General features: G+C 60.9%; 1 protein-coding gene across 1 annotated transcript in view; it reads left to right on the forward strand.

Moving 5' to 3' along the window:
- PRR12 (proline rich 12) overlaps positions 1-24,367 on the forward strand; it is a 42,575-nt gene that overhangs the window by 7,082 nt on the left and 11,126 nt on the right. Inside the window, exons 3-16 of the mRNA XM_077789827.1 lie at positions 920-1,081; positions 2,875-4,991; positions 5,076-6,344; positions 8,760-9,174; positions 9,783-9,871; positions 12,268-12,366; positions 14,240-14,404; positions 15,069-15,306; positions 15,794-15,888; positions 16,259-16,615; positions 18,721-18,837; positions 21,705-21,835; positions 23,450-23,564; positions 23,631-23,757. Coding sequence (XP_077645953.1) covers positions 920-1,081; positions 2,875-4,991; positions 5,076-6,344; positions 8,760-9,174; positions 9,783-9,871; positions 12,268-12,366; positions 14,240-14,404; positions 15,069-15,306; positions 15,794-15,888; positions 16,259-16,615; positions 18,721-18,837; positions 21,705-21,835; positions 23,450-23,564; positions 23,631-23,757 — 5,496 coding nt within the window. The remainder of the gene's footprint in view (positions 1-919; positions 1,082-2,874; positions 4,992-5,075; positions 6,345-8,759; positions 9,175-9,782; positions 9,872-12,267; positions 12,367-14,239; positions 14,405-15,068; positions 15,307-15,793; positions 15,889-16,258; positions 16,616-18,720; positions 18,838-21,704; positions 21,836-23,449; positions 23,565-23,630; positions 23,758-24,367) is intronic.

Genomic DNA, 24,367 nt, shown 5'->3' on the forward strand with positions numbered 1-24,367 from the left:
TTCCCTCCCTGTCCTCAGGGTGTCCCCAAGGTGTCTCCCAAGTGTCCCCAAGGTGACCCCACATCCCTGAGTTGACGCCGAGGTGTCCCCACATCTTCAAAGTGTCCCCTGAAGTGTCCCCAAGCTGTCCCCGAGCTGTCCCCAAGCTGTCCCAGTATCCCCGAGCTGTCCCCATGTCCCCAGGGCTATCCCCAGGGTGTTCTCGAGCTGTCCCCACACTGTCCCCAAGCTGTCCCCGAGCTGTCCCGTGTCCCCAGGGTGTCCCCGAGCTGTCCCCAAGCTGTCCCCAGAGTGTCCCCAAGCTGTCCCCGAGCTGTCCCGTGTCCCCAGGGTGTCCCCACGCTGTTCCCGAGCTGTCCCGTGTCCCCGAGCTGTCCCCAGGGTGTCCCCAGGGTGTCCCCAAGCTGTCCCCGAGCTGTCCCCAGGGTGTCCCCAAGCTGTCCCCGAGCTGTCCCCAGGGTGTCCCCAGGGTGTCCCCACGCTGTCCCCGAGCTGTCCCCAGGGCTGTCCCCAGGGTGTCCCCAAGCTGTCCCCGAGCTGTCCCGTGTCCCCAGGGCTGTCCCCAGGGTGTCCCCGAGCTGTCCCCGAGCTGTCCCGTGTCCCCAGGGTGTCCCCAGGGTGTCCCCAAGCTGTCCCCGAGCTGTCCCCGAGCTGTCCCGTGTCCCCAGGGTGTCCCCAGGGTGTCCCCAAGCTGTCCCCGAGCTGTCCCCGAGCTGTCCCGTGTCCCCAGGGTGTCCCCAGGGTGTCCCCACGCTGTCCCCACGCTGTCCCCGAGCTGTCCCCGAGCTGTCCCGTGTCCCCAGGGTGTCCCCACGCTGTCCCCACGCTGTCCCCGAGCTGTCCCCAGGGTGTCCCCAGGGTGTCCCCAAGCTGCCCCGAGCTGTCCCCGAGCTGTCCCCGAGCTGTCCCATGTCCCCAGGGCTGTCGGGGCTCTTCGAGACGGGGCTGCACCACGCGGGGGGCGCGGCCCCCGACGCCTCCGTCATGAACCTGATCTCGGCGCTGGAGTCGCGCGGACCCCAGCCCGGCCCCTCGGCCTCGTCCCTGCTCTCCCAGTTCCGCACGCCCTCCTGGCAGACCGGTGGGTCTGGGGGCTTCTTTGGGGTGGGGGTCCCAGTTCTGCACCCCCCCTTGGGCAGACCGGTGGGTCTGGGGGCTTCTTTGGGGTGGGGGGTCCCAGTTCTGCACCCCCCCTTGGGCAGACCGGTGGGTCTGGGGGCTTCTTTGGGGTGGGGGTCCCAGTTCTGCACCCCTCTGTGCAGACTGGGGGGTCTGGGGGGTCTCAGTTCCGCATGCCCTCCTAGTAGACTGATGGGTCTGGGGGCTTCTTTGGGGTGGGGGTCCCAGTTCTGCACCCCCCCTTGGGCAGACTGGTGGGTCTGGGGGCTTTTTGGGGTGGGGGGTCCCAGTTCTGCACCCCTCTGTGCAGGCTGGTGGGTCTGGGAGTCCCAGTTCTGCACGCCCTCCTGGCAGACTGGTGGGTCTGGGGGCTTCTTTGGGGGTCCCAGTTCTGCACCCCCCCCTTGGGCAGACTGGGGGCTCTGGGGGCTTTTTTGGTATGGGGGTCCCAGTTCCGCACGCCCTTCTGGCAGACTGGTGGGTCTGGGGGCTTCTTTGGGGTGGGGGTCCCAGTTCTGCCTCCCCTCCTGGCAGACTGATGAGTCTGGGGGCTTCTTTGGGGTGGGGGTCCCAGTTCTGCACCCCCCCTTGGGCAGACCGGCGGGTCTGGGGGGTCTCAGTTCTGCATGCCCTCCTGGCAGACTGGTGGGTCTGGGGGCTTCTTTGGGGGGTCCCCCCTCCCCAAATGGGGTCCCCAGGTGTACCCGGGTGTCCCCCCCTCCCCAAATGGGGTCCCCAGGTGTACCTGGGTGTCCCCCCTCCCCAAATGGGGTCCCCAGGTGTACCTGGGTGTCCCCCCTCCCCAAATGGGGTCCCCAGGTGTACCTGGGTGTTCCCCCCAGGGCTGTGCCCTCTCCCCAAATGTGGTCCCCTCACTCCCCAGGGTGCCCCCACTTCCCCTGGGGGTGTCCCCCCCTCCCCAGATGGGGTCCCTGGGTGTCCCCCACTCCCCCTGGGGGTGTCCCCCCCTCCCCAAATGGGATCCCTGGGTGTCCCCCACTCCCCCTGGGGGTGTCCCCCCCTCCCCAAATGGGATCCCTGGGTGTCCCCCACTCCCCCTGGGGGTGTCCCCCCCTCCCCAAATGGGGTCCCTGGGTGTCCCCCACTCCCCCTGGGGGTGTCCCCCCCTCCCCAAATGGGATCCCTGGGTGTCCCCCACTCCCCCCAGGGGTGTCCCCTCTTACCCTCCCGGGGTCCCCACACTCCCCGGGGTGCCCCCACTCCCCCTGGGGGTGTCCCCCCCTCCCAAATGGGATCCCTGGGTGCCCCCACTCCCCCTGGGGGTGTCCCCTCTTACCCTGCCAGGTCCCCCACCACCCCGGGGTGCCCCCACTCCCCCTGGGGGTGTCCCCCCTCCCCAAATGGGATCCCTGGGTGTCCCCCACTCCCCCTGGGGGTGTCCCCCCCTCCCCAAATAGGGTCCCTGGGTGTCCCCCACTCCCCAAATGGGGTCCCTGGGGTGCCCCCACTCCCCCTGGGTGTGTCCCCTCTTACCCTCCTGGGGTCCCCACACTCCCCGGGGTGCCCCCACTCCCCCTGGGGGTGTCCCCCCCTCCCCAAATGGGGTCCCTGGGTGTCCCCCACTCCCCCTGGGGGTGTCCCCCCCTCCCAAATGGGATCCCTGGGTGCCCCCACTCCCCCTGGGGGTGTCCCCTCTTACCCTGCCAGGTCCCCCACCACCCCGGGGTGCCCCCACTCCCCCGTCCCCGTTCCCCCCGTCTCCCCCCTCACTCCGCTGTTCTCCCCCCTTGGCAGCCATGCACACTCCAGCTCCGGCCGAACTCTTCATCTCGGGAGCCCTTCCCGGCTCGGGCACCTTCCCGTCCTCGTCGGCGCTGGGCCCCTACCAGCACCCGGCGTCCTTCGGCGGCCGCAGCTTCCCGGTGGGTTCCCCGCTGAGCCTGCCCGAGGCCGCCTTCAGCCCCGGCTCCAACGGGCTGCTGTCGCCGCACGACCCGCTGCTGCACATCAAACCCGCGCAGCCCGCCGTGCCCTCCTCGCTGGGCTTCGACCGCCTGGGCTCGGCCGTGCTGGGCTCGGCGCTGCCCGCCCAGACGCCTCCGTACCGCCCGGCTCCCGCTTCCTCGCAGTTCAACCTGCTGGCCGCCGCCGAGCAGCCGCCCCAGCTCTACAACGCGCCCGTTTTCGGCGGCGCCAACGCGGCGGGCGGCGGCGACCGCGCCATATCGCGGCAGGACAGCGTCATCAAGCACTACCAGCGGCCCGGAGCGGCGCAACCGCAGCTGCCGCCGGCGCCGGGCCTGCAGCACTACCTGAGCTGCGGCGGCTCCTACCAGCAGGTGCCCGCGCACCGCGCCCCGCTGTCCTGCAGCCCGCTGGGCGAGCAGTCGCCCGCCAGCTCCGAGGGCTCGCAGCAGCCGCCCAAGGCCGCGCCCGCCGCGCCGCGCCCCGAGCCGGGCTACCGGCCCATCATCCAGTCGCCCGGCTACTCCGGCAGCGGCGCGGCGGGCAACGGCGGCGCGGCCGGCGGCAACGGCGGCAAGTCCAAGAGCTACTCGGCGTCGCGGCAGCCGCCGCGCTCCACCAACACGCCCAAGTGCCAGAGCAGCTACACGCCCAGCACGCCCAAGCCCAGCTCCGTCATCGCCAGCCAGTCGCCCGCCTACTCGCCGGGCCAGCCGCCCCAGAGCCTGCTGGCCATGGGGGGAGCCCCCGGCTACAGCGCGCCCGGCGCGCCCCAGAGCCTGGCGGGGGCGGCGCAGCCCGCGGGGGGCTTCAGCGGAGGGCAGGGGGGCGACCTGGGCGGCAAGGCCGGCGGCTACCAGGGCGGGGGGCAAGCTGGCGGCCAAGGGGGGCTGCAGCCCTGCGTCAGCGGCGCCGGCACCTACTCGCCCGAGCAGCTGCAGGCGCTGCCCTACGGCGTCCAGCCCGAGGGAGGGCAAGCGGGGGGCTACGGGCCCCCGGCCCCCTCGCAGGGCTTGCCCACCGCCAGCCCCTCGCTGACCTACAGCACCGGCCACTCGCCCGCCATGCCCGGCCCGCCGCTGCCCTACGCCGGCCTGGGGGGCTCCAGCCCCTCGCCCATCATCCGCCCGCTGCAGTCGCCGCCGGCCGCCCGGCCGCAGAGCGGCGCGTCGCCGGGCCAGTCGCAGAAGTACCTGGGCTCGGTGCTGTCGCCGTCCTTCATGGCCCCGCAGGGCTACGGCGCCGCTCCGGGCGGGGGGCTGGAGCGGCAGCCGCCCCCCGCCCCGCCGGGGGCGCCCCCGGCTTTCGGCAAGGGGGCGAAAGGCGAGGCGGAGCTGCTGGCGGCGGAGCGCAGCGAGGACGAGGATTTCCTGATCCAGCACCTGCTGCAGGCGCCCAGCCCGCCCCGAGAGGGGCTGGGGGGCTGCGAGGAGCGCCCCAAAACCCTGGGGGGCTACGGGGGAGCGCTGGGCAAGGAGGAGCGGTACCAGCTGCAGAGCGTCATCCGGCCCAACTCCAACCTGGAGGCGCCGCTGGAGCTGGCGCTGCTCAAGGAGAAGAAGAAGCCAGAGAGAGGCAAGGAATTCCGGGGGGCGAGCGGAGGAGGAGGGGGCGCCGAGGTGGCGGCCACCTCGGTGGTCCACTACGGCCACCAGCCGCCGCCCGCGCTGGACACGTACGAGCTGAAGAAGCCTCCGGAGCACCTCTCGGGCGGCAAGGAGCTGGGCCAGCCGCCGCCGCCGCACTCCTACCTGCCCAAAACCCCCGAGCACGGGCGGCTGGTGGGCGAGGGACCCCCGCTGGAGCCCCACAACCTCCTGCTGGACCCCTCCCCGGAGCTGGGGGGCTCGCTGCTGCCCTCGGTGCTGACCCACACGCAGAGCCAGCTGCACGGCCGGCCCAAGGGCAGAGCCCCGCTGGACGTTCACCTGCTGGAGCAGCAGAGGATGCCGCCCCCGCCGCCCCCTCCGCCGCCGCCCCCCGCCGCCCCCTCGGCCGCCCCGGCCCCTCCGGCCGCCCCCTCCCCGCAGCTGCTGCTGGAAGCCCACCTGCACCAGGTGCGCTCGCAAGGGCTGGACCCCCAGGCCCCGCCGCCGCTGCCCCCCGACTCCATGGAGGTGTTGCCCCCTCCCCAGGAAATCCAGGACTTCTTGGAGCCCCCCTTGGGCTTGGAACCGCACCTGGGGCAGAGCGCGGGGGTGCAGGGACCGCCCGGGCACCTGCTGGACCCCGAGGGGGGCGTCCCGGCCGTGCCCCCCGAAGCCAAGGACCAGTTTTCGGAAGGGGGGAGCCCCGCGGGGGGCAAGGGGCGCTTCGTGCCCCTCACCTCCATCTGCTTCCCGGACGCTCTGCTGCAGGACGAGGACCGCGGCTTCTTCCCCGGCATGGAGGACATGTTCGGACCCCCGCCCGAGGACTTCCCCAAGGCCAGCGAGGAGGAGGAGGAGGAAGGCAACGCCAACGCCGGCGGGCTGGAGGCGCGGCCCGAGGGGATGAAAGCGCCGCCTCCGTACGATATGGGGCAGAGCTACCCCTCGTTCTGCCCGCAGGACGGGGGCGCCGCCGGGGACCCCCCCCAGCTGGGGCTGGAGCCCCCCAAACACGAGTTACCCTCCACGGTGAACGCGGAGCCGCTGGGCTTAATCCAGAGCACCGGCGACGGGGGTCCCAAACCCCCTCCTCCTCCTCTCAGCACCCCTCTCTTCTGCTCCTCCAAACCCAAAAAGCTGCTGAAAACTTCGTCCTTCCACCTGCTGCGCAAGCGGGACCCCTTCCCTCCCCCCAAAAAAACCTACGCGCAGGAGTACGAGTTCGAGGACGACGAGGATAAAGCCGACGTGCCCGCCGACATCCGCCTCAACTCGCGGCGCCTCCCGGACCTGCTGCCCGACCTCATCTCCAGCTGCCGCCGGCCCCCGCTCACCCCCATGGGCGACATCGACTTCTGCCCGCACCCCGGCGCCCACCCCGCGCCCAAGAAGCGCGGCCGCAAACCCACCAAGCCCAAGCGGGAAGGGCCCCCCCGGCCCCGGGGCCGGCCCAGGATCCGGCCCCTGGAGCCGCCCGGGTTCCCCGAGGGAGCCAAGCGGCCGCGGGGCCGGGGCCGGGGCCGGGGCAAGAAGGGCGGCGAGGACGGAGAGGGGATGGAGCCGCTGCGGCCGCTCAAGGTGAGGGGTTGGGGGGCTCCGCGTGGTCCCGAAATGACTCAAATTTGGGGTTGGGGGGCTCAGGATGGTCCCGAAATGACCCAAAATGGGGGGTTGGGGGGCTCCAAATGGTCCCGAAAGGACTCAAATTTGGTGTGCTCGGAATGGTCCCGAAATGACCCAAAATTGGGGTTTGGGGGGCTCGGGATGGTCCCGAAATGACTCAAATTTGGGGTTTGGTGTGCTTGGAAGGGTCCCAAAATGACCCAAAATTGGGGTTTGGTGTGCTTGGAATGGTCCCAAAAGGACTCAAAATTGGGGGTTGGGGGGCTCCAAATGGTCCCGAAAGGACCCAAAATCGGGGGGTTGGGGGGCTCCGCGTGGTCCCGAAAGGACCCAAAATTGAGGGGTTGGGGGGCTCCAAATGGTCCCGAAAGGACTCAAATTTGGTGTGCTCGGAATGGTCCCGAAATGACCCAAAATTGGGGTTTGGGGGCTCCGCGTGGTCCCGAAATGACCCAAATTTGGGGTTGGGGGGCTCCGCATGGTCCCGAAAGGACCCAAAATCGGGGGTTGGGGGGCTCCAAATGGTCCCGAAATGACTCAAATTTGGTGTGCTCAGAATGGTCCCAAAAGGTCCCAAAATTGGGGTTTGGGGGGGCTCGGGATGGTCCCGAAATGACTCAAATTTGGGGTTGGGGGGCTCCGCATGGTCCCGAAATGTCCCAAAATCGGGGGTTGGGGGGCTCAGGATGGTCCCGAAATGACTCAAATTTGGGGTTGGGGTGCTCCGCATGGTCCCGAAAGGACTCAAATTTGGGGTTTGGGAGGGTTGGGGGCTTGGAATGGTCCTGAAATGACTCAAATTTGGGGTTGGGGGGCTCCACGTGGTCCCGAAATGACCCAAAATTGGGGTTTGGTGTGCTTGGAAGGGTCCCAAAATGACCCAAAATTGGGGTTTGGTGTGCTTGGAAGGGTCCCGAAATGACCCAAAATTGGGGTTTGGTGTGCTTGGAATGGTCCCGAAATGACCCAAAATTGGGGGTTGGGGGGCTCGGGATGGTCCCGAAATGACCCAAAATTGGGGTTTGGGGGGTTGGGGGCTCGGAATGGTCTCGAAATGACCCAGAATTTGGGTCCTCCCATCCTCCCCCAGGTCAAGCTGGCTGTCTCCATGGATGGGTCAGGGTATCCCAGTCCAAACCAGTATAACCAGTAACCCCTTTTCTCCCACACAAAAAAAACTGGCCATGTCCATGGATGGATCAATGTATCCCAGTACAAACCAGTATAACCAGTAACCCCTTCTCTCTCCCTACAGATCAAGCTGGCCGTGTCCATGGGGGGTTCATGGGGTCATAGGATCAATGTGTCCCAGTACAAACCAGTATAACCAGTAACCCCTTTTCTCTCACAAATCAAACTAACCATGTCCATGGGGAATTCATGGGGTCATAGGATAAATGTATCCCAGTACAAACCAGTATAACCAGTAACCCCTTTTCTCTCACACAGAACAAACTGGCTGTCTCCATGGATGGATCAATGTGTCCCAGTACAAACCAGTATAACCAGTAACCCTTTCTCTCCTCACAGATCAAGCTGGCCGTGTCCATGGGGGGTTCATGGGGTCATGGGATCCATGTCTCCCAGTACAAACCAGTATAACCAGTAACCCTTTCTCTCCCCACAGATCAAACTGGCCGTGTCCATGGGGCTTCATGGGGTCATGGGATCCATGTCTCCCAGTACAAACCAGTACAACCAGTAACCCTTTCTCTCCCCACAGATCAAACTGGCCGTGTCCATGGGGGGTTCATGGGGTCATGGGATCCATGTCTCCCAGTACAAACCAGTATAACCAGTAACCCTTTCTCTCCCCACAGATCAAACTGGCCGTGTCCATGGGGCTTCATGGGGTCATGGGATCCATGTCTCCCAGTACAAACCAGTATAACCAGTAACCCTTTCTCTCCCCACAGATCAAGCTGGCTGTGTCCATGGGGGGTTCATGGGGTCATGGGATCCATGTCTCCCAGTACAAACCAGTATAACCAGTAACCCTTTCTCTCCCCACAGATCAAACTGGCCGTGTCCATGGGGGTTCATGGGGTCATAGGATCAATGTGTCCCAGTACAAACCAGTATAACCAGTAACCCTTTCTCTCCCCACAGATCAAACTGGCCGTGTCCATGGGGCTTCATGGGGTCATGGGATCCATGTCTCCCAGTACAAACCAGTATAACCAGTAACCCTTTCTCTCCCCACAGATCAAACTGGCCGTGTCCATGGGGCTTCATGGGGTCATGGGATCCATGTCTCCCAGTACAAACCAGTACAACCAGTAACCCTTTCTCTCCCCACAGATCAAGCTGGCCGTGTCCAAGCCGGACTCCTCTCCCGCCTCGCTTCCCGGCTCCATCCCCGGCTCCGTCCCCGGCATCCCCGGCTCCGTCCCGGTGGCTCCGGGCCCGTTCGCCGAGGCGGCGCCGCCGTCGCCGAGCCGCGCCAAACCGCAGCCGCCGCCGCAGCCGCCGCCGCCGCAGCAGCCGCAGCAGCAGCAGCAGCAGCAGCAGCAGCAGCAGCAGCGGCTGCGCGAGGCCGAGGAGAAGCAGCCCGAGATGAAGTCGGGCTTCATGGCCTCCTTCCTGGACTTCCTCAAATCCGGCAAGCGGCAGCCGCCGCCCCCCGGGCCCGGCAAGCCCCCCAAAAGCGGCGTGGCGCCGCCCCCCGGCTTCGGCCCCGGCGTGCTGGGGGGGTCCCTGGAGGGCGGCGAGGCCGAGGGCGGGCTGGTGATGGCGTGTCCCTCGCCCTGCAAGCGCCTGGACGAGGAGCTCAAGAGGAACCTGGAGACGCTGCCCTCCTTCTCCAGCGACGAGGAGGACTCGGTCAGCAAGAACCAGGACCTGCAGAAGAGCATCAGCTCGGCCATCTCGGCGCTGGACGAGCCCCCCGAGCGCAGGGAGCCCCCCGAGGCGCACGGTGAGACCTGACAGGACCTGACGGGTTCATAGGGACCTGCCAGGACCCATAGAGAGCGACCCAGGGTTCATAGAGACCTTCCAGGACCCATAGAGAGCGACCAGGGGTTCATAGAGACCTTCCAGGACCCATGGAGAGTGACCAAGGGTTCATAGAGACCTGCTAGAACCCATAGAGAGCAACCAAGGGTTCATAGTGACCTTCCAGGACCCATAGAGAGTGACCAAGGGTTCATAGAGACCTTCCAGGACCTATAGAGAGTAACCAGGCGTTCATAGGGACCTTCTAGGACCCGTGGAGAGTGACCAAGGGTTCATAGAGACCTGCTAGAACCCATAGAGAGCAACCAAGGGTTCATAGTGACCTTCCAGGACCCATGGAGAGTGACCAAGGGTTCATAGGGACCTTCCAGGACCATCCATGGGCCTGTAGAGACCTGCCAGGAGTTCACAGAGACCTTCCAGGGGCTTGTAGAGACCTGCCAGGGGCTCATAGGGATCTTCCAGGACCCATAAACAGCCTCCAGGCGTTCCTAGGGATCTGTCAGGACCCATAGACACATTCCAGGGGTTCATAGGGACCTTCCAGGCCCTTTCAGGGGTTCCTAGGGAGCTGCCAGGACCTGCAGAAGAGCATCAGCTCGGCCATCTCGGCGCTGGACGAGCCCCCCGAGCGCAGGGAGCCCCCCGAGGCGCACGTGAGACCTGACAGGACCTGACGGGTTCATAGGGACCTGCCAGGACCCATAAACAACCTGTAGGAGTTCATAGAAACCTTCCAGGACTTTGCAGGAGTTCATAGGAACCTGCTGGGACCTGACAGAGGTTCACAGGGACCCACAGAGAGTGACCAGGACCCATAAACAGCCTCCAGGGGTTCATAGGGACCTTCCAGGACCTTCCAGGGGCTTGTAGAGACCTGCCAGGGGTTCCTAGGGAGCTGCCAGGACCCATGGAGAGCAACCAAGGGTTCATAGAGACCTTCCAGGACCCATGGAGAGTGACCAAGGGTTCATAGTGACCTTCCAGGACTCATGGAGAGTGACCAAAGGCTGATAGAGACCTTCCAGGACTCATGGAGAGTGACCAAAGGTTGATAGAGACCTTCCAGGACCCATGGAGAGTGACCAAGGGTTCATAGAGACCTTCCAGGACCCATGGAGAGTGACCAAGGGTTCATAGAGACCTGCCAGGACCCATAGAGAGTGACCAGGGGTTCATAGGGACCTTCCAGGACTCGTGGAGAGTGACCAAAGGTTCATAGAGACCTTCCAGGACCCATAGAGAGCAACCAAGGTTCATAGGGACCTTCCAGGACCTATAGAGAGTAACCAGGCGTTCATAGGGACCTTCTAGGACCCGTGGAGAGTGACCAAGGGTTCATAGAGACCTGCTAGAACCCATAGAGAGCAACCAAGGGTTCATAGTGACCTTCCAGGACCCATGGAGAGTGACCAAGGGTTCATAGGGACCTTCCAGGACCCTTAGAGAGCGATCAGGCATTCATAGGGACCTTCCAGGACCCATGGAGAGCAACCAAGGGTTCATAGTGACCTTCCAGGACTCATGGAGAGTGACCAAAGGCTGATAGAGACCTTCCAGGACTCATGGAGAGTGACCAAAGGTTGATAGAGACCTTCCAGGACCCATGGAGAGTGACCAAGGGTTCATAGAGACCTGCTAGAACCCATAGAGAGCAACCAAGGGTTCATAGAGACCTTCCAGGACCCATGGAGAGTGACCACGGGTTCATACAGAGCTTCCAGAACCCATAAAAAGCCTCCATGGGGTTCAAAAGAACCTTCCAGAACATTACAGGGGTTCATAGGGACCTTCCAGGACCATCCACGGGCTTGTAGAGACCTGCTGGGGGCTCATAGAGACCTTTCAGGACCCATGAACAGCCTCCAGGGGTTCATAGAGACATTCCAGGACCTTCCAGGGGTTCATAGGGACCTTCCAGGACCTTCCAGGGGCTTGTAGAGACCTGCCAGGGGTTCCTAGGGAGCTGCCAGGACCCATGGAGAGCAACCAAGGGTTCATAGAGACCTTCCAGGACCCATGGAGAGTGACCAAGGGTTCATAGTGACCTTCCAGGACTCATGGAGAGTGACCAAAGGCTGATAGAGACCTTCCAGGACTCATGGAGAGTGACCAAAGGTTGATAGAGACCTTCCAGGACCCATGGAGAGTGACCAAGGGTTCATAGAGACCTTCCAGGACCCATGGAGAGTGACCAAGGGTTCATAGAGACCTGCCAGGACCCATAGAGAGTGACCAGGGGTTCATAGGGACCTTCCAGGACTCGTGGAGAGTGACCAAAGGTTCATAGAGACCTTCCAGGACCCATAGAGAGCAACCAAGGTTCATAGGGACCTTCCAGGACCTATAGAGAGTAACCAGGCGTTCATAGGGACCTTCTAGGACCCGTGGAGAGTGACCAAGGGTTCATAGAGACCTGCTAGAACCCATAGAGAGCAACCAAGGGTTCATAGTGACCTTCCAGGACCCATGGAGAGTGACCAAGGGTTCATAGGGACCTTCCAGGACCCTTAGAGAGCGATCAGGCATTCATAGGGACCTTCCAGGACCCATGGAGAGCAACCAAGGGTTCATAGTGACCTTCCAGGACTCATGGAGAGTGACCAAAGGCTGATAGAGACCTTCCAGGACTCATGGAGAGTGACCAAAGGTTGATAGAGACCTTCCAGGACCCATGGAGAGTGACCAAGGGTTCATAGAGACCTGCTAGAACCCATAGAGAGCAACCAAGGGTTCATAGAGACCTTCCAGGACCCATGGAGAGTGACCACGGGTTCATACAGAGCTTCCAGAACCCATAAAAAGCCTCCATGGGGTTCAAAAGAACCTTCCAGAACATTACAGGGGTTCATAGGGACCTTCCAGGACCATCCACGGGCTTGTAGAGACCTGCTGGGGGCTCATAGAGACCTTTCAGGACCCATGAACAGCCTCCAGGGGTTCATAGAGACGTCATAGGGACCTTCCAGGCGTTCATGGTGACCTGCCAGGACCTGCCAGGGGTTCATAGTGACCTGCCAGGAGTTCATAGAAACTTTCCAGGACCATTCAGGGGTTCCTAGGGAGCTGCCAGGACCTGCAGAAGAGCATCAGCTCGGCCATCTCGGCACTGGACGAGCCCCCCGAGCGCAGGGAGCCCCCCGAGGCGCACGTGAGACCTGACAGGACCTGACAGGTTCATAGGGACCTGCCAGGACCCATAAACAACCTGTAGGAGTTCATAGAAACCTTCCAGGACTTTGCAGGAGTTCATAGGAACCTGCTGGGACCTGACAGAGGTTCACAGGGACCCACAGAGAGTGACCAGGACCCATAAACAGCCTCCAGGGGTTCATAGGGACCTTCCAGGACCTTCCAGGGGCTTGTAGAGACCTGCCAGGGGTTCCTAGGGAGCTGCCAGGACCCATGGAGAGCAACCAAGGGTTCATAGAGACCTTCCAGGACCCATGGAGAGTGACCAAGGGTTCATAGTGACCTTCCAGGACTCATGGAGAGTGACCAAAGGCTGATAGAGACCTTCCAGGACTCATGGAGAGTGACCAAAGGTTGATAGAGACCTTCCAGGACCCATGGAGAGTGACCAAGGGTTCATAGTGACCTTCCAGGACCATCCACGGGCCTGTAGAGACCTGCCAGGAGTTCACAGAGACCTTCCAGGGGCTTGTAGAGACCTGCCAGGGGCTCATAGGGATCTTCCAGGACCCATAAACAGCCTCCAGGGGTTCATAGGGAGCTGCCAGGACCTTGCAGGAGTTCATAGGGACCTTCCAGGATCTTCCAGGGGTTCATAGGGACATTCCAGGAGCTGCCAGGGGTTCATATGGACCTGCCAGGACCCATAAACAGCCTCCAGGAATCCATAGGGACCTTCCAGGACCTGCCAGGGGCTCATAGGGACCTGCCAGGAGTTCACAGAGACCTTCCACGGGCTTGTAGAGACCTGCCAGGGGTTCATAGGGATCTGTCAGGACCCATGAACAGCCTCCAGGGGTTCATAGGGATCTTCCAGGACCCATGAACAGCCTCCAGGGGTTCATAGGGAGCTGCCAAGACCTTTTATAGGTGCATAGAGACCTTCCAGGACCATCTAGGAGCTCACAGGGAGCTGCCAGGACCTGCCAGGGCTTCATAGGGACCTTCCAGGACCCATCAGCAGCCTCCAGGGTTTCATAGAGTCCTTCCAGGACCTTCTAGGGGTTCATGGTGACCTTCCAGGACCATCCTGGGGTTCATAGTGACCTTCCATTGATTCATAGGGACCTTCCAGGACCTCCCATGGATTCATAGGGACTTTCCAGGGGTTCATGGTGACCTTCCAGGACCTGCCAGGGGTTCATGGTGACCTTCCAGGAGTTCATAGTGAGCTTCCAGGACCTTGCAGGGGTTCATGGTGACCTTCCAGGACCTGCCATGGCTTCATGGGGATCTGCCAGGATTCATAGAGAGTCTCCAGGTGTTCATAGGGACCTTCCAGGACCTGCCAGGGGTTCATAGAGACATTTTGGAGGTTCATGGTGACCTTCCAGGACCTGACATTGATTCATAGGGACCTGCCAGGGGTTCATAGGGACCTTCCAGGACCTGCCAGGGGTTCATAGGGGCCTTCCAGGGGTTCATAGGGACCTTCCAGGACCTGCCATTGATTCATAGGGACCTTCCAGGGGTTCATAGGGACCTTCCAGGACCTGCCATTGATTCACAGGGACATTCCATTCATTCATAGGGATCTTCCAGGACCTTCCATTGATTCATAGGGACCTTCCAGGGGTTCATAGGGACCTTCCAGGACCTGACATTGATTCATAGGGACCTTCCAGGACCTGACATTGATTCATAGGGACCTGCCATTCATTCATAGGGATCTTCCAGGACCTGCCAGTGTTTCCCATGCCCCTTCCAGGACCTGCCCGTGTTTCCCATGCCCCTTCCAGGACCTGCCCGTGTTTCCCATACCCCTTCCAGGACCTGCCAGTGTTTCCCATACCCCTTCCAGGACCTGTCTAACTCTCTTTCCCCCCCCACAGCCGCCCCCCCGCCGGAGGATCCCCCCCCGCCGCTTCCCCCCACGCCCCCGGAGCCCCCCCAGGAGCTATATAGGGACCTGCCAGGACCTGCCAGAGTTCATAGCGACCTGCCAGGGCTTCATAGGGACCTGCCAGGGGTTCATAGGGACCTTCCAGGGCTTCATGGTGACCTTCCAGGACCTTCCATTGATTGATAGGGACCTTCCAGGGCTTCATGGTGATCTTCCAGGACTTTCCATTGATTCATAGCGACCTTCCAGGGGTTCATAGGGACATTCCATTGATTCATAGGGACCTTCCAGGGCTTCATGGTGATCTTCCAGGACCTTCCATTGATTCATAGGGACCTGCCATTCATTCATAGGGATCTTCCAGGACCTGCAAGGGGTTCCTAGGGGCCTGCCATTCATTCATAGGGATCTTCTAGGACCTGCCCGTGTTTCCCATACCCCTTCCAGGACCTGCCCGTGTTTCCCATGACCCTTCCAGGACCTGCCAGTGTTTCCTATGCCCCTTCCAGGACCTGCCCGTGTTTCCCATACCCCTTCCAGGACCTGCCAGTGTTTCCTATGCCCCTTCCAGGACCTGCCCGTGTTTCCCATGGCCCTTCCAGGACCTGCCCGTGTTTCCCATACCCCTTCCAGGACCTGCCAGTGTTTCCCATACCCCTTCCAGGTCCTGCCTGTGTTTCCCATGCCCCTTCCAGGACCTGCCCGTGTTTCCCATGACCCTTCCAGGACCTGCCCGTGTTTCCCATACCCCTTCCAGGACCTGCCCGTGTTTCCCATACCCCTTCCAGGACCTGTCTAACTCTCTTTCCCCCCCACAGCCGCCCCCCCGCCGGAGGATCCCGCCCCGCCCCCTCCCCCCACGCCCCCGGAGCCCCCCCAGGAGCTATATAGGGACCTGCCAGGACCTGCCAGAGTTCATAGCGACCTGCCAGGGCTTCATAGGGACCTGCCAGGGCTTCATAGGGACCTTCCAGGACCTTCCATTGATTCATAGGGACCTTCCAGGGGTTCATAGGGACATTCCATTGATTCATAGGGACCTTCCAGGGCTTCATGGTGATCTTCCAGGACCTTCCATTGATTCATAGGGACCTGCCATTCATTCATAGGGATCTTCCAGGACCTGCCAGGGGTTCCTAGGGGCCTGCCATTCATTCATAGGGATCTTCCAGGACCTGCCCGTGTTTCCCATACCCCTTCCAGGACCTGCCCGTGTTTCCCATGACCCTTCCAGGACCTGCCCGTGTTTCCCATACCCCTTCCAGGACCTACCAGTGTTTCCCATACCCCTTCCAGGACCTGCCAGTGTTTCCCATGACCCTTCCAGGACCTGTCCGTGTTTCCCATGGACCTGCAGTGTTTCCCATGACCCTTCCAGGACCTGTCCGTGTTTCCCATGGACCTGCAGTGTTTCCCATGCCCCTTCCAGGACCTGTCCGTGTTTCCCATGGACCTGCCAGTGTTTCCCATGACCCTTCCAGGACCTGCCCGTGTTTCCCATACCCCTTCCAGGACCTGTCTAATTCTCTTTCCCCCCCCACAGCCGTCCCCCCGCCGGAGGATCCCCCCCCGCCCCCTCCCCCCGCGCCCCCGGAGCCCCCCCAGGAGCTATATAGGGACCTGCCAGGACCTGCCAGAGTTCATAGCGACCTGCCAGGGCTTCATAGGGACCTGCCATTCATTCATAGGGACCTTCCAGGACCTGCCAGGGGTTCCTAGGGGCCTGCCATTCATTCATAGGGATCTTCCAGGACCTGCCAGTGTTTCCCATACCCCTTCCAGGACCTACCAGTGTTTCCCATGCCCCTTCCAGGACCTGCCAGTGTTTCCCATACCCCTTCCAGGACCTGCCAGTGTTTCCCATGACCCTTCGAGGACCTGTCCGTGTTTCCCATGGACCTGCAGTGTTTCCCATACCCCTTCCAGGACCTGTCCGTGTTTCCCATGGCCCTGCAGTGTTTCCCATGCCCCTTCCAGGACCTGCCCGTGTTTCCCATGCCCCTTCCAGGACCTGTCTAACTCTCTTTCCCCCCCCACAGCCGCCCCCCCGCCGGAGGATCCCCCCCCGCCCCCTCCCCCCGCGCCCCCGGAGCCCCCCCAGCCCGAGCCGCCCCCTCCCCCCGCGGCGCCCCCGGGGTCCCCGCCCGGGGCCGGGGGGTCCCCGAGCCCCCCCCGGGGGTCGCCGGAGCCGCCGGAGCCGCCGGAGCCGCCGGAGCCGCCGGAGCGGCCGCTGCACCTGGCGCAGAAGCAGGGCACGGCCGCCGTGTGCGGGGACACCAGCGACGAGGAGGAGAGCGGCGGAGAGGGAATCTTCCGGGAGAGGGACGAGTTCGTGGTCAGGGTGGAGGATATCCCCGCCCTCAAGGTGAGACTGGGACGGACTGGGACGGATTGGGATGGACTGGGATGGACTGGGAGTCACTGGGATGGACTGGGAGGGACTGGGAGCACTGGGGAGAGGGAATCTTCCGGGAGAGGGACGAGTTCGTGGTCAGGGTGGAGGATATCCCCGCCCTCAAGGTGAGACTGGGACGGACTGGGATGGACTGGGATGGACTGGGATGGACTGGGAGTCACTGGGATGGACTGGGAGGGACTGGGAGCACTGGGGAGAGGGAATCTTCCGGGAGAGGGACGAGTTCGTGGTCAGGGTGGAGGATATCCCCGCCCTCAAGGTGAGACTGGGACGGACTGGGTGGGACTGGGAGGGACTGGGATGGACTGGGAGGGACTGGGAGTCACTGGGATGGACTGGGATAAACTGGGAGTCACTGGGATGGACTGGGAGTCACTGGGGAGAGGGAATCTTCCGGGAGAGGGACGAGTTCGTGGTCAGGGTGGAGGATATCCCCGCCCTCAAGGTGAGACTGGGACGGACTGGGAGGGACTGGGAGGGACTGGGAGGGACTGGGAGTCAGGACATGGCATTGGGAAAGGAACTGGGAGTCACTGGGAGGGACTGCATGAGGAATTAGGGTTGAACTGGTGTTGAACTGGGATTGAACTGGGGTTTAACTGGGATTGAACTGGGGTTTAACTGGGATTGAACTGGGGTTTAACTGGGATTGAACTGGATGGATTTGGGGTGGATTTGGGGTGGATTTGGAGTGGATTTTGGGCAGATTGGGTGAAATTGGGATGGATTTGGGGTTGATTTTGGGGCAGGTTTGGGGTGGATTTGGGATGGATTGTTTGATTTAGGGATGAATTTGGGGTGGGTTTGGGCAGATTTGGGTGAGATTTTGGGGTGGATTTTGGGATGAATTTGGGGTGAATTTGGGTCAGATTTGGGCGGATTTGGGGCAGATTTTGGGGTTGATTTTGGGATGAATTTGGGGTTGATTTTGGGGCAGATTAGGGATGAATTTGGGGTGGGTTTGGGCAGTTTTGGGTCAGATTTGGGCAGATTTGGGTCGGATTTGGGGGTTGATTTTGGTATGAATTTGGGGTGGTTTGGGCAGTTTTGGGTCAGATTTGGGCAGATTTGGGTCGGATTTGGGGGTTGATTTTGGGATGAATTTGGGGTGGTTTGGGCAGTTTTGGGTCAGATTTGGGTCAGATTTTGGGGTTGATGTAGGGATGAATTTGGGATGACTTTGGGGTGGGTTTGGGCAGTTTTGGGGCAGATTTGGGCAGATTTGGGGCGGATTTTGGCATGAATTTGGGATGAATTTGGGGTTGATTTAGGGATGAATTTGGGGTGGTTTGGGCAGTTTTGGGTCAGATTTGGTTTGGATTTTGGGGTGGATTTTGGGATGAATTTGGGGCAGATTTGGGTCAGATTTTGGGGTGGATTTAGGGATGAATTGGGGGTTGATTTAGGGATGAATTTGGGGTTGATTTTGGGGCGGATTTAGGGCGGATTTTGGGGTGGATTTTGGGATGAATTTGGGGTGGGTTTGGGCAGTTTTGGGTCAGACTTGGGCAGATTTGGGGTGGATTTTGGGGATGATATAGGGATGGATTTGGGCAGATTTGGGGTGGATTTTGGGGTGGATTTGGGCGGATTTGGGTCGGATTTTGGGGTGGATTTGGGCGGATTTGGGTCGGATTTTGGGGTGGATATTGGGATGAATTTGGGGCAGATTTGGGTCGGATTTTGGGGTTGATTTTGGGATGAATTTGGGGTGGGTTTGGGCAGTTTTGGGTCAGACTTGGGCAGATTTGGGGCGGATTTTGGGGATGATATAGGGATGGATTTGGGCGGATTTGGGTCAGATTTTGGGTCAGATTTGGGCAGATTTGGGGCGGATTTTGGGGATGATATAGGGATGGATTTGGGCAGATTTGGGGTGGATTTTGGGGTGGATTTGGGCGGATTTGGGTCGGATTTTGGGTCGGATTTGGGCGGATTTGGGTCGGATTTTGGGGATGATATAGGGATGGATTTGGGCGGATTTGGGTCGGATTTTGGGGTGGATTTGGGCGGATTTGGGTCGGATTTCGGGGCGCTGACCCCCGTCTCCCCAGCTGGCGCTGCAGACGGGCCGGGAGCCGCCGCCCATCTGGCGGGTGCAGAAGGCGCTGCTGCAGAAATTCACCCCCGAGATCAAGGACGGGCAGCGGCAGTTCTGCGCCACCAGCAACGTGAGTGGCACCCCAAAAACACCCGAAAAATACCGGGGACACCCCAAAAAAATCCCCAAACCCGTGGGGATAACCCTGGGGTGGAAAACCCCGCCCAAGACATGGGGTGTGACCCTGAAATCTGAGATTTTCCCCCAAAAATCATTGGGATTTCCCTAAAAATGGAGGATTTGGGACCTCTCCTCAATTTTGGGGCACCCCAAAAACTGGGGGGACCCCAAAAAATACCGGGGACACCCCAAAAAATACCGGGGACACCCCAAAAAATCCCCAAACCCGTGGGGATAACCCTGGGCTGGAAAACCCCGCCCCAAACCTGGGGTGTGACCCTGAAATCTGAGATTTTCCCCCAAAAATCATTGGGATTTTACTAAAAATGGAGGATTTGGGACTTCTCCCCAATTTTGGGGCACCCCAAAAACTCTAGGGCACCCCAAAAACACCCGTGACACCCCGAAAAATACCGGGGACACCCCAAAAAAATCCCCAAACCCGTGGGGATAACCCTGGGCTGGAAAACCCCACCCCAAACATGGGGCGTGACCCTGAAATCTGAGATTTTCCCCAAAAAATCATGGGGATTTTACTAAAAATGGAGGATTTGGGACCTCTCCTCAATTTTGGGGCACCCCAAAAACTGGGGGGACCCCAAAAACACCCGGGACACCCCGAAAAATACCGGGGACACCCCAAAAAAATCCCCAAACCTGTGGGGATAACCCTGGGCTGGAAAACCCCGCCCCAAACTTGGGGTGTGACCCTGAAATCTGAGATTTTCCCCCAAAAATCATGGGGATTTTACTAAAAATGGAGGATTTGGGACTTCTCCTCAATTTTGGGGCACCCCAAAAACTCTCGGGCACCCCGAAAAATACCGGGGACACCCCAAAAAATACCGGGGACACCCCAAAAAAATCCCCAAACCCGTGGGGATAACCCTGGGCTGGAAAACCCCGCCCCAAACATGGGGTGTGACCCTGAAATCTGAGATTTTCCCCAAAAATCATGGGGATTTTACTAAAAATGGAGGATTTGGAACCTCTCCCCAATTTTGGGGCACCCCAAAAACTCTAGGGCACCCCAAAAACACCCGGGACACCCCGAAAAATACCGGGGACACCCCAAAAAAATCCACAAACCTGTGGGGATAACCCTGGGCTGGAAAACCCCGCCCCAAACCTGGGGTGTGACCCTGAAATCTGAGATTTTCCCCCAAAAATCATTGGGATTTCCCTAAAAATGGAGGATTTGGGACCTCTCCCCAATTTTGGGGCACCCCAAAAACACCCGGGACACCCCAAAAAATACCGGGGACACCCCAAAAAATACCGGGGACACCCCAAAAAAATCCCCAAACCCGTGGGGATAACCCTGGGGTGGAAAACCCCGCCCCAAACTTGGGGTGTGACCCTGAAATCTGAGATTTTCCCCCAAAAATCATTGGGATTTCCCTAAAAATGGAGGATTTGGGACCTCTCCCCAATTTTGGGGCACCCCAAAAACTGGGGGGACCCCAAAAAACACCCGGGGCACCCCAAAAAAATCCCCAAACCCGTGGGGATAACCCTGGGCTGGAAAACCCCGCCCCAAACCTGGGGTGTGACCCTGAAATCTGAGATTTTTTACCCAAAAAATGCCAAGAATTTTTGGGGATTTTGGGATGGATTTTTGGGATTTTGGGTGGGTTTTGGGGTGGATTTTTGAGGATTTTGGGTGGATTTTGTGGTGGATTTTGGGGATTTTGGGGTGGATTTGGAGGTGGATTTTTGGGGATTCTGGGGGTGGATTTTTGAAGATTTTGGGATGGATTTTTGGGATTTTGAGGTGGATTTTTCAGGTTTTTTGGGCATTTTGGGGTGGATTTTGGGGTGGATTTTTGGGATTTTGGGGCGCTGAGGATTTTGGGGTGCCCTGACTCCCTCTGTCCCCCCCCGCAGTACCTGGGATATTTTGGGGACACCGAGCACCAAAACCTGGGGGAACCTGGGTGGATTTTGGGGCTTTTGGGGTGGATTTTTGGGTATTTTGGGGTGGATTTTTGGGAGGATTTTGGAGTGGATTTTGGGGCTTTTGGGGTGGATTTTTGGGTATATTTGGGATTGATTTTGGGGGTGGATTTTTGAGGATTTTGAGTATTCTGGGGTGGATTTGGGGTATTTTGGGGTGGATTTTTGGGATTTTGGGGCGCTGAGGATTTTGGGGTGGATTTTTGGGATTTTAGGGTGGATTTTGGGTATTTTGGGGTGGATTTTTGGGATTTTGGGGTGCCCTTGACCCTCTCTGTGCCCCCCCCCGCAGTACCTGGGATATTTTGGGGACACCGAGCACCAAAACTTGGGGGAACCTGGGTGGTTTTGGGGGGATTTTTGAGGATTCTGGGGTGAATTTGTGGGATTTTGGGGTGGATTTTTGGGATTTTGGGGCGCTGAGGATTTTGGGGTGCCCTGACCCCCTCTGTGCCCCCCCGCAGTACCTGGGATATTTTGGGGATGCCAAGCACCAAAACCTGGAGGAACCTGGGTGGATTTTGGGGTGGATTTTTGAGGTTTTTTGGTTATTCTGGGGTGGTTTTGGGGTGGATTTTGGGGTGGATTTTTGGGATTTTGGGGCGCTGAGGATTTTGGGGTGCCCTGACCCCCTCTGTGCCCCCCCCCCCGCAGTACCTGGGATATTTTGGGGACGCTGAGCACCAAAACCTGGGGGTACCTGGGTGGATTTTGGGGGATTTTGGGGTGGATTTTTGGGATTTTAGGGTGGATTTGGGGTATTTTGGGGTGGATTTTTGGGATTTTAGGGTGGATTTTGGGTATTTTGGGGTGGATTTTTGGGATTTTGGGGTGCCCTGACCCCCTCTGCCCCCCCCGCAGTACCTGGGGTATTTTGGGGATGCCAAGCACCGGTACCAGCGGCTCTACGTGAAGTTCCTGGAGAACGTCAACAAGAAGGATTACGTGAGGGTCTGCTCCCGGAAACCCTGGCACCGCCCGCTGGCACTCAGGTACGGCTGGCACACCTGGGCACAGCTGGGGACACACCTGGGCACACCTGGGGACACACCTGGGCACACCTGGGGGCACCTGGGCACAGCTGGGCACACCTGGGAATACACCTGGGCACACCTGGGGACACCTAGGCACAGCTGGGCACAGCTGGGGGAACATGGGGACACACCTGGGCAGAGCTGGGAATACACCTGGGCACAGCTGGGGACACCTGGGAATACACCTGGGCACACCTGGGCACACCTGACACCTGGAAATACAGCTGGGCACAGCTGGGGGGACATGGGGACAGCTGAGGGGACATAGGCACAGCTGGGGGGACATGGGGGCACACCTGGGCAGAGCTGGGAATACACCTGGGCACTGCTGGGCACACCTGGGCACACCTGGGGACACACCTGGGCACACCTGGGGGCACCTGGGCACAGCTGGGCACACCTGGGAATACACCTGGGCACACCTGGGGGCACCTGGGGACACCTGGGAATACACCTGGGCACACCTGGGGGCACCTGGGCACACCTGGGGGCACCTGGGCACAGCTGGGAATACACCTGGGCACACCTGGGGGCACCTAGGCACAGCTGGGCACAGCTGGGGGAACATGGGGACACACCTGGGCAGAGCTGGGAATACACCTGGGCACAGCTGGGGGGACATGGGGACACACCTGAGCACACCTGGGCACAGCTGGAGACACCTGGGGGGACATGGGGACAGCCCTGGGCACACCTGGGGACATACCTGGGCACACCTGGTGGCACCTCTGGGGACACATTTGGAGGCACCTGGCAGCACCTGGGGACACACCTGGGCACACCTGAGCACACCTGGGGACACCTGGGCATAGCTGGGGGTACACGGGGACACCTGGGCACAGCTGGGCACAACTGAGCTCACCTGGGGACACCTGTGGGCACACCTGAGCACACCTGGGCACACTTTTGGGCACACATGCGCTCACCTGAGCACACCTGGGCACACCTGGGCACACTTTTGGGCACACCTGGGTGCACCTGGGCACACTTCTGGGCACACCTGGGCACACTTGGCCACACCTGGGCACACTTTTGGGCACACCTGGGCGCACTTGGCCACACCTGGGCACACTTTTGGGCACACCTGGGCACACCTGGGCACACTTGTGGGCACACCTGAGCTCACCTGAGCTCACCTGGGCTCACCTGGGGACATCTGTGGCCACACCTGGGCACACTTGGGCGCACCTGGGCACACTTTTGGGCACTTTTGGGCACACCTGGGCATACCTGGGCACACCTGGGCACACTTGTGGCCACACCTGGGCATACCTGAGCACACCTGGGCACACTTGTGGGCACACCTGGGCTCACCTGGGCACACTTTTGGGCACACCTGGGCATACCTGGGCACACCTGGGCACAGCTGTGGGCACACCTGGGCACACTTGTGGGCACACCTGAGCACACCTGGGCACACTTTTGGGCACACCTGGGCATACCTGGGCACACCTGGGCACACCTGGGCACACTTGTGGCCACACCTGAGCACACCTGGGCACACCTGCGGGCGCACCCGTGGCCACGCCCCCTCTAACCCCTCCCCCTTCTCTCTCTCGCCCCTCCCCCCAGGCGCCACGCCCACCCCAAGCCCAGCGCCCCCAGAGCCCCTCCCCCGGCCCGGCCCGAGCCCGCCGAGAAACCCCAAAAAGCCGAAAAGAACCCCAAAACGGAGCGGGCGCCGAGGGCCGAGAGACCCGCCCCGCCCCCCCCCGCGCCGCCCCCCGCGCCCCCCCGCGCCCCCCCCGCGCCCCCCAGACCCAAACCCAAACCCCCCAAAGTGAAGGCGGAGCCGCCCCCCAAAAAGAGGAAAAAGTGGCTCAAGGAGGCGGCCACGAGCTCCGAGTCCGAGTCCAGCCCCGAGGCGCTGAGCGAGGAGGGTGAGCGGCGCCCCAGAACCGGCCGGGAATTGGGGGATGCTGGAAATGGGGGGGAGTGCCGGAAATGGGGGGAGTGCTGGAATTTGGGGGAATGCCGGAATTTGGGGGGAGTGCCGGAATTTGGGGGGAGTGACGGAATTTGGGGGGAGTGACGGAATTTGGGGGGAGTGCTGGAATTTGGGGGAATGCCGGAATTTGGGGGGAATGCCGGAATTTGGGGGGAATGCCGGAATTTGGGGGGTGTGCTGGAAATGGGGGGAATGCCGGAATTTGGGGGGAATGCTGGAATTTGGGGGGTGTGCTGGAAATGGGGGGAATGCCGGAATTTGGGGGGAATGCTGGAATTTGGGGGGAGTGCCGGAATTTGGGGGGGAATGCCGGAAATGGGGGGGAATACCGGAATTTGGGGGGAGTGCCGGAAATGGGGGGGAATACTGGAATTTGGGGGGAGTGCCGCAATTTGGGGGGAGTGCCGGAATTTGGGGGGAAATACTGAAATTTGGGGGGAAATACTGAAATTTGGGGGGAATGCCGGAATTTGGGGGGTGTGCCGGAATTTGGGGGGAATGCCGGAATTTGGGGGGAATGCTGGAAATGGGGGGAACGCCGG

Source organism: Lonchura striata, chromosome 38, assembly GCF_046129695.1.
Source record: "Lonchura striata isolate bLonStr1 chromosome 38, bLonStr1.mat, whole genome shotgun sequence".
In the NCBI taxonomy this organism is placed as follows: domain Eukaryota; kingdom Metazoa; phylum Chordata; class Aves; order Passeriformes; family Estrildidae; genus Lonchura; species Lonchura striata.